The sequence below is a fragment of the Canis lupus genome, chromosome 1 (genome assembly GCF_048164855.1).
Source record: "Canis lupus baileyi chromosome 1, mCanLup2.hap1, whole genome shotgun sequence".
NCBI lineage: Eukaryota > Metazoa > Chordata > Mammalia > Carnivora > Canidae > Canis > Canis lupus.
Genome location: NC_132838.1, coordinates 89,551,034 through 89,560,743, shown reverse-complemented (window position 1 = coordinate 89,560,743; position 9,710 = coordinate 89,551,034). Strand labels below are relative to the sequence as shown.

The following is a 9,710-nucleotide window of genomic DNA, read 5'->3' as shown; positions in this document are numbered from 1 at the left end:
ATTAAGCAGGCGCCGCGCGGAGAGAAATCTCAGGGCGCCTGCGCGGAGGGGCACGCATGCGCAAGAGGACGAGCCCGCTGACAGATTGGCGGCGGCGGCGGCGGCGGCGGCGGCGGTGGCCCCAGCCCTGGCCCTGGACCGCGGGGAATGGGAATCCCAGGTCTCTGAGCGCCGCCCCCGCCTCCCTGCCCCCGACATGGCTCAGGAGAAGATGGAGCTAGACCTGGAGTTGCCTCCGGGTGCTGGCGGGAGCCCGGCGGAGGGCGGCGGCAGCGGCGCGGGCGGGGGCCTCCGGAGGTCTAACAGCGCCCCCCTGATCCACGGCCTCAGTGACACTTCGCCGGTGTTCCAGGCCGAGGCGCCGAGCGCCCGGCGGAACAGCACGACGTTCCCGAACCGCCACGGCCTGCTGCTGCCGGCCTCCCCGGTCCGCATGCACAGCAGCCGCTTGCACCAGATCAAGCAGGAGGAGGGCATGGACCTCATCAACCGAGAGACCGTCCACGAGCGCGAGGTGCAGAACGCCATGCAGATAAGCCACTCCTGGGAGGAAAGTTTCAGCCTGAGTGACAACGACGCGGAGAAGTCCGCCTCCCCGAAGCGCATCGATTTCATTCCGGTGTCACCAGCGCCGTCACCCACCCGGGGGATCGGGAAGCAGTGCTTTTCACCATCCTTGCAAAGTTTTGTGAGTAGCAATGGATTGCCTCCGAGCCCTATTCCCAGCCCAACGACTCGGTTTACTACCCGGAGAAGCCAGAGTCCCATCAATTGCATTAGACCAAGTGTTCTTGGACCACTGAAAAGAAAATGTGAAATGGAAACTGAGTATCAGCCAAAGAGATTTTTCCAGGGCATCACCAACATGCTTTCTTCTGACGTTGCACAGCTGTCAGATCCTGGCGTGTGCGTATCGTCTGATACCCTTGACGGAAACAGCAGCAGCGCCGGATCTTCTTGTAACTCACCAGCGAAAGTCAGCACTACCACCGACTCTCCTGTGTCGCCTGCCCAAGCGGCCTCTCCATTTATTCCAGTAGATGAACTTTCATCTAAGTGATTCACCCTCCCATCCCGAGACTCGTTGTTTTCTGTTTTTGTTTTTGTTTTTTTTGCAATGGAGAGAAAAATCAAGTTGGAGCAAGCACTGAACTTTGTCAATTAATTTGAGGCTATTTCCTATTCGACCCTTTCCTTTTTTTTTTTTTTTTTTTTTTTTTTTTTTGAATTTCCTGAGATGTTGTTACTCTAGAGAACTTTTATGTCAGGTTCCTGCGGGTGCCCTTGAATTCAGTGTAGTGATATTTTCAGACGTTTTCCAATAAGTGTGTTGAAGCATACGTCTTTATGCTGCTAATATGTTTAAATACATATGTTATCCCTTGATTTTTTAAAATAATCGAGAGCTCTATTTATTTATGGGATTATTAAGTTCTGATGCAAATATAAATGTTGAATTAATCAGTATAGTAAACTGATGTTTTAAAATTCCATATTTCATGCCCACACTAATTTTTGATGTTATTTTTCCAGTGGTCGCTAATTTCTATTTGATGGAGGATAACCTAGTTACTTACAGCGGTTTTTAAAAATATGTTAGTTATAACATAGTGATCCAGTGGTTGTCTATTTTACCCAGGAATCCTCGGATATTTAATTTTCTGGGTACACAAGTGGCTGCGAGGGGGGAATGATAAAAACAAAATATAAAAGTTTGCAACAAGTCTTTTTAAATTAACTATATAAAAGTAAACAAACGCATTTTCTAATGAAGTTTTAATAGTAATTCTAATAAGTCATGCCAATATAACTACAGAAAAGTTTAAAAATTTTTTCTAGACCAGAAAGTGCATTCTCTTGGGTATAATCCTGAAGGGACATGGGACAGTGCCTTGCAGTCTTAGCCCACTGTACATAGGCTGAGACCAGGTCCTTTGTACCACTGCAAACTTAAAAGTTTCTCAGATGTAGAGAATGTGGGAAGCCCTGTTGAACTTCACCAGAGCACCCAGGCAGATAAAAATCTCTCAATCATTGATATGCTTTAAAATATCCAATTGTGCCTCAGTGAAAATCCCTGCCAACAAGGAGCCAGAGCAACTTTTGGCTGCTTTTCTGCTCTGCCCATCTGTTACCTTCCTGGTTTTCCCTGGCTCAGGAAGGAAGCGGCTGTTTCCTTGCCAACAGGTCCTTCCTCTCCACCTCCCACCAAACTAGGGCATCATCGGTTAGACAGAGGTACAGTGTGACTTGGATTTCCGACAGTGAGCAACAACAGAACTGTGGAATTGTTGCAGGAACCTGTGTAGTTAAAGCCACAGCTGGATTTGACTGCCTTGGGGATGCCAGTTGATTAAGGGTCAGTGACTTGCAAGAGAAAAAAAAAAATCAGTGGAGAGTCACATAGGTAAATCGTTATTTAACTTAGATTTTGTTAAAGGTAGAATTGTGAAATGTTCTTTTCTTTGCCTTTTACAACTAAGACAAAATATGAAAATATTTAATAACAAATGTTTTTATATTATACCTTCCTATATCTTCCTTTACTAGATAGGTAGAAAGAATGGCAGACAAAAAAAGGGGAAGAAATAAAAGAGACCAAGACAAAAAGCTCCGGCTTTCTTTAAGTAACTGCCTACAGAGACTTTAACAATTATGTGGAATTTTTTTTTACAACTACGAGAATAAATGGAACTAGTCAACTTTTGAAAGTTGCCTTAAGAGTTCAATGAAACTATGTTGAGGGTAAGATTGTGTCCACAGGCTTAAAATTCTCTGTTCTGGGTAATAGTTCATGTGTGCCAGTCCTGACCTTGTTCCTCCAGTATGTCCAACTTCCTGTTGGGTACCTTGATCTGCTTCCAGACGTACTGTAACCTCAGCATCTCCAAAACAAAAGTTAGTATCTTTTCATCGAACCTGTTCTTGAGTTACCTAAATTGATGTGCTCGCTGATTTTCTAAACGAGAAACCATAGAAAGCGTTTTTGACTTTCCCCTTTTCCCTGTCACATCCAGCGTGATCACTCAGTTCTGTCTACTGAAGTGAACCTGAGACCTCTCCGCTACACTGCTTCTGTTGCCTCTGATTCAGCTTAGGTTCCAGCCTAAGTGATTTCCCACCTCCCCTCTGGCCTGGTCTTCACCCCACCTCTAAAGTGATCTTTCTGATATATAAACTTGATTTTCCCCCCTCCCGCTTGAAAACTCGATGTGCATCCTCATTTCTCACGGTGTAGGGAATGCTTTCTGTAACCTGGCATATAATACTGTCCTTCGTGAACCGGGCATATTGTAAAACAGCTTCACAGCTCTGCTCATCCTACCCCGACACACATCCTTCCTTCTTACTCTGCAAACACTAGACTACTTGATATTCTTTAAATATGCCATGTACTTTCATGTGTTGTGCCTTTGGATGGATTGTTCTTTTCCCCTAAAATGCCATTCCTGTCCTTTTCAGCCAGGCAAGTGCTTTGTTTCTTTTTTTATTGCATGTTAATTTAACTATGAAAGAATGTATACCTGCTGATTATAAAAGTATTTAAACAATGCAGATACCTATATAGTAAAAACTGCAAGTCTGCCTTTTACTATGTAAAATTCATCTTCCCTTCCTGTTGCTAATTTCTGTTAATTCAAGATATACTGTATAAGATGTTTTACCCCTCATTTTCATGTATATATGTATATAAATTCAGGAACCACCACGCCCTTGACATCTCTCTTCCTTTTCTTTCCTCCGAATCTTCTCCAAGTCTTAGTGATTTTCTCTTCCAGAATCTATTACTTTGTTTTCATCTCTGTTGCCACCCCAACCCAGGCTACCATTCATTTCCCTCCGAGACTTCTAGCGTAATTCCCATCTCTCCCTCTCACACTGTCTCTGGTAGGCTGTCCATTCATTCTCCATACAGCAGCTAAAGTAATCCTCTTAAAATTGCATATCTGATCTTCCATCGCCCAGCTTAAGGCTTTTCATTTGCTTCCTGTTATGTTTGTGGTATACCAAAATACTAATTCTGGCCCGGGAGGCCCTGGGGGATCTGACCCTTGCCCCTCCTTCTTGTTTTCTGTACCCCACCCTCACTGGCTTGCTTCCTTCTCATTAAATACATCATCTTCTCTCCCATATTAGATCCTCTTACCAGATCATTTTCTCTGAAGGTACAGGGAAACCTTCACATCCATAAGCTTATTTTTCTATATAGGTGGTAAATTTTAAATCAGATGAGGCTCTAAGAGTTTATGTAGACCATTTACATTGTCATATTATTGTTCATAAACTTAGTCTATTACTTTGTAGACTGTAAGGGCTTAGGTCACGTGAGAACTATCCTTCAAAAAACATTTGTAAGATATGAGTATTGATAAGCTATAAACTCTGCTGAAAGTCCCAGTGCACATATCAACATTTAGTTAAAGTACAGTCTGTTCTATATAACAAACCTCTGTGGTATATTTTCCTTTATTTTGTCTGTTATAAACACTATGAAAATGGAAAAAAAATAATGGTCACCAAATCTGCGACTGCTGGACGTCAGAACCTTTAAGTGTACTTAAAAGATTGATTGTAATCAAGAATAACCTGTATCAGGATGCCTTCCAGTAATTCAGGTTTATTAGGTTAGGTCAGCTGGTCATACACCTATAGAAGAGACAACTCTTAAATATTTGGCAGTAAGATGGGGAAAGTGACCAGGCTTATGAGGGGAAACAGGACTAAGATTTTTTTTTCTTACGGCCACATTTATAGAGGAGTACAAAAAGTTTGAAGATCCAAGAGAGAGGTGGAAGATGGGAATCATTGCCAGAACAACAAACCAAGGAAGGTGATGTAAACTACATTTCCAGGGTAGCATCAGCGTATAGAAGAGTCAAGGGACACCTGGGTGGCTCAGTGGTTGAGTGTCTGCCTTTGGCTCAGGTCATGGCCCGGGGTCCTGGGATCAAGTTCCACATCAGGCTCCCCAGTGGAGCCTGCTTCTCCCTCTGCCTCTCTCCACGTGTCTCTCATGAATAAATAAATCTTAAAGAGCCTGGGAAAGGAGGTCTGGAGGCATTTTATTTTTCTTTGAAAACAGAAAGAGTGAAAAGACCCAAACAAAGATATCAGTACATGTTAAATTGATTTGCTATTGCAGGAGTTGATGGGTGTGGAGGAAGGTATATATAAAGTGGAAAGGATTTGTTTCTGATTACTCTTATTTTTTCAATTATTGAGTAGTCTAGGATATTTGAGTGTGGACGGGAGTAGATTTAAAAGCTTGAGCAAAAGAAAGAGTTAATGTTGCCTTATGAAAATTGTAAAGCAGTGACTCAAGGTCAAAAGGCAGGTTTACTAGGCCACATTGGATGCGAGGTTGCAGTTGGATGACAGATACAAAAGAAGTGGTTTGGATTGACCTTGGTTTAAGAATTGGTCAAGCCAAGAACACCTGGGTGGCTCAGAGGTTGAGCGTCTGGGTTCGGCTCAGGTCGTGATCCCAGGGTCCTGGGATCGAGTTCCACATTGGGCTCCCTGTGGGGAGCCTGCTTCTCCCTCTGCCTGTGTCTCTGCCTCTCTTTCTCTCTCTGTCTCTCATGAATAAATAAATAAAGTTTAAAAAAAAAGAATTGGTTAAGCACATCTAGGTTGAGTCCAGTGTATGGAGCAATTAAAGATTCTGCTAAAAATGTGGCTGAATTACTGGCCAAGGCCTTGAGGATGGTAACAAGTTAGCAGTGAGTGATGGACGAGGCCCCCTTTCTCAAGGCCTAAAAATCAGCCGTGACAAAGTATACAGAGAATTGGATCTCATGCAGAACTCCTGCTTCAGTTTTGCCCATATTTTTCATGGCTAATTTGATTTTGTTAGAGAATCAATCCTCAATCAGCAAGCCTTGAGTTCCGCTTATATGATTAAAAAAAAATTAGATTGCTCCCTGTAGCCAGCACAGTTCTTTATGCCTGCCCTAACTTGCCATCCATGTAAAAAATTGTCTTAAAAGTTGAAATGACCTTTCTATTAAAAAAAAAAAAAAAAGTTATATATAAAATACTTGTTATGTGTCAGGCACCGTTCTAGGTACTAAACAATTTCACTTACTCTTAATATCATCTGAGAGATAAATGCTATTGTCATTTTACAAATGAGGGAGTGGAGGCAGAGCGAGGTTAAATAAGTAATTTGCTCAAGTTTCTAAAAGTGGGTGGTAGGCAGAGTATTGTAGTAGTTAGGAGCACATGCTGTGGAGCCCAGCAGTGGAGAGGATTACGTGGGTCAGTATACGTAAAGTCCAGCAGTGCCAGGCAGTTTCCACAGAAATGTCAGCTGTCATCACCTGGGAGGTTGTCATGATTGTCATCTAGTGGGGACTGGCTAAGGAAGCCTCTCTTGATCCCCCTTGGCTGATGGAAACTTGCGTTGACGCTCAGTGACAGTATGCTGTCTACCCTTCAGGGCAGCCTGTCCTTTTATGAGGTCAGTGTTTTCCACTTTGGAGGGTCTTTCTTTCAGCTGACATGTTCATCTGTAACTTCCATTGTTGAATTCAAGGCTGTCTCTCTGGAAAATGCAGAACAGGCCTTATCTCCCTCTCTCTCTTAGGTGATAACTCTTCCTTCACAGATTGGAAACACTGATCCTCTGTAATTACCTTCTCTTTGCTGCTGGCTTTGAGAAATCTGGAGCAGTTTTTTCACTGTTTTTCCCCTGCGAAATAGGACTATCATCCTTTATAGCCAAGATTTTTAAAAGATTTGATCCCTTCAAGACTGCTTGCCTTCCCCAGTGGGAAAGCAAAAGATGGCCTGATAACATGACCCATTGCCGGTAACAATAATTAGTAATAATTAGCACTAATATTTTTTCAGCACTAAATTGAACACCTAGACACTATTTCCAGTGCTTTGTACATATGAGTTCATTTAATTCTCAGGACAGTTTTGTGGGGTAGGTGCTGTGATTATTTCCATTTAACATGAGAAAACCAAGTACACTTTCTCAAGTCTCTATTCCTTTTTTTTTTTTTCTTTTTGAATTTAGGTCTTTTTGTTGTTTTCTTATGAACAGACTTTTTCCTTATTTGAAATAAAGTCTATTTTCCAGCCTACTCTTGCTGCCACTTATATGTTGAATCAAATGATATGTTTATTTAAAAGGATGATTTTAGACATATTAAAGGAAGCTCTCAGAAGAATTGTTTTCTTTAGTAGTAGGAAAAATTAAATTGGTATAGAAATAAATTGTGGTTTACATATTTTCAAACTGATTTGCTATTTGAAATAAATACCAAAATACAAATTTTAGACTATTTTCTTAAAAGTATATGTATATGATTTGTTATATTCCAGTTATACAGTATCCTTGATTGCCCTTAGATTGTCATTCCAAGGGAAACAAAAGCAAGACTATTTTGACTCCCCCCCCCAAAAAAAAGCCCTGTAAGTTTAAAATGTATCATATTTTTTCCTTTCTTTTTAATTGAAGTATAATTAATATAGAGTTAAAGTAGTTTCAGGTGTACAGTATGATTCAACAATTCTGTACATTACTCAGTGCTCATCAAGATAAGTGTACTTTTGGGGAGCCTGGGTGGTTCAGTTGGTTAAGCATCTGCCTTCAGCTCAGGTCATGATCCTAGGATCCTGCTCAGCAGGGAGCCTGCGTCTCCCTCTCCCTCTGTCTACTACTCTGCCTACTTGTGTGCTCTCTCTGTCAGATAAATAAAATCTTTTAAAAAAAAATAAGTGTACTCTTAATCCCTATCACCCAGTTCACTCATCACTCCACCCACTCCCTTCTGGCAACCACCAGTTCTCTGTATTTAAGAGCTTTGTTTTTTTTGTTTTTTTTTTTTTTCTGTTTCTTTGTGTGTTTTGTTTCTTAAATTCCACATATGAGTGAAATCATGTGGTATTTTTCTCTGACTTGTTTTACTTAGTATTATACCCTCATCCATGTCATTGCAGATGCAAGATCTCATTCTTTTTTGCGGCTGAGTACTATTCCATTATACATACCATGTCTTCTTTATCCATTCTTCTATTGATGGATATTTGGGTTGTTTCCATATCTGGTTTTTGTAAACAATACTGCAATAAACAGCGGTGCATATATCCTTTCAAATTAGTGTTTTTGTTTTCTTTGGGTAAATACCCAGTGGTGGAATTACTGGGTTATAATTCTAATTGTAAATTTTTGAGGAGCCTCCATACTGCTTTCCACAGTGATTGTACCAATTTACATTCCCACCAAGATTACATGAGGGTTCCTTTTTCTCCACATCTTCGCCAACACTATTTCTTGCCTTTTTGATTCTAACCACTCTGACAGGTGTTAAGGTGATGCCTCATTGTGATTTTGGTTTCCATTATTCTGGATGTTGAACATCTTTTCATGTGTCTATTGTCCATTTGTATGTCTGCTTTGGGAAAATGTCTATTCAGGTCCTTGCCTATTTTAAAATCAGATTATATGTTATTTTGATGTTGAGCTGTGTAAATTCTTTATATATTTTGGATATTAACCCCTTCTCAGATACATCATTTGCAAACCGAAAAAGACCATAGACAGTAATCTGTTCAACATCAGCGGTAGAAACAATTTTCTCTGTCTCCTCAGGCACGGGAAACAAAAACAAAAATTAAGCTATCAGGACTATACCAAAATAAAAAGCTTTTGCACCCAGAAGGAGACTATCAACCGACAAGGCAACCTATACTGAATGGGAGAAAATGTATCTTTTTTTTAGAGCGAAAGTAACAGCAGGATTTAAAGAAGGATCCAAACCCTTTTATTGCCTAATAACAAGCTTGTCTTCTTTTTCTACAAGAACTCTCCCCAGAGGGCAGAGATTTAAATTCAGAACAATTGAGCAATCTCTGAGAAACTTTATTATTTTTTAACTTTACCTCCTAGGAAATGACTTCACTGTTGAATGAAAGGACCAAAAGAGGAAAACTTTGCTTTGAGTACATTTTAGAATTTGTGCTTAGACTTCAAGTTTCATGGTGTCATGTTCCTACGTTAGACATTTTGAAACAAACCCATCAAAAGGTGCAATTTGTTCCAAAGGGTTAGTTATCATTTTCAAAGTTCAGCAGGTATTTAAAAATCACTTCAAAGGTGACTTTTAGTTGTGTAGCTTGTGAAAATGATTTTATAACAGAGAGAGGTTAGAGATAACATCAAATACTCAAGTGTCATGCACATGCAATCTGAGGTACACAAACGTACACACATTCACGTGCGCACACGCCTGACCTACTTTATGAGCCTTGATCTGTGTACTTGGAGTCATAATTGAGCTTTCTTCCCATTCTAGATTTCCTCTCCTTTTCTCCTGATTCCAAGTGCTACCCTAAAAGAGAAATGGGTTTGTGTCTAGGATCTCTTTGTGCCTGAAAGCTACTTCTCTTTTTTGAACTTCTAGAATAAGTATGTAGGGAGATGTGAAAATCAGTAACAGGTTCTAAGGCAGTATGACTGCAACTGGAAAACAGAAAGCCTGTTGCTTTTATTGTCCCATGGAAGTTCAGTTCTGTATCCATGCCAGGGGTAGTTCTGGTTTTTTTCCAATTGCCTACAGTGGTCTTCCGAGCCAAACTAACATCTAGGGCTTGGCTAGCAAGGCATGTTGTGAAAGAAGACAATTGAGAAAGATCTTTTGTCCCCTTGGAAAGTCAAGTGGTTGGTTGAAGTAACCATTCCTGTGATTCAGGCAGTC

General features: G+C 40.9%; 2 protein-coding genes across 5 annotated transcripts in view; both read left to right on the top strand.

The window, feature by feature from the left end:
- The window catches only part of PIP5K1B (phosphatidylinositol-4-phosphate 5-kinase type 1 beta), a 299,006-nt gene that overhangs the window by 77,230 nt on the left and 212,066 nt on the right, over window positions 1–9,710 (top strand). The gene's annotated exons all lie outside the window — the stretch shown is intronic.
- On the top strand, window positions 58–8,110 carry PABIR1 (PP2A Aalpha (PPP2R1A) and B55A (PPP2R2A) interacting phosphatase regulator 1). The gene has a single exon (XM_072838983.1). The coding sequence runs from the start codon at window positions 197–199 to the stop codon at window positions 1,058–1,060; it is 864 nt and encodes a 287-aa protein (XP_072695084.1). The 5' UTR covers window positions 58–196; the 3' UTR covers window positions 1,061–8,110.

Bases quoted from the DNA above. Each gene is read 5' to 3' on its own strand.
- PABIR1 (XM_072838983.1), top strand. From the start codon at position 197: ATGGCTCAGGAGAAGATGGAGCTAGACCTGGAGTTGCCTCCGGGTGCT.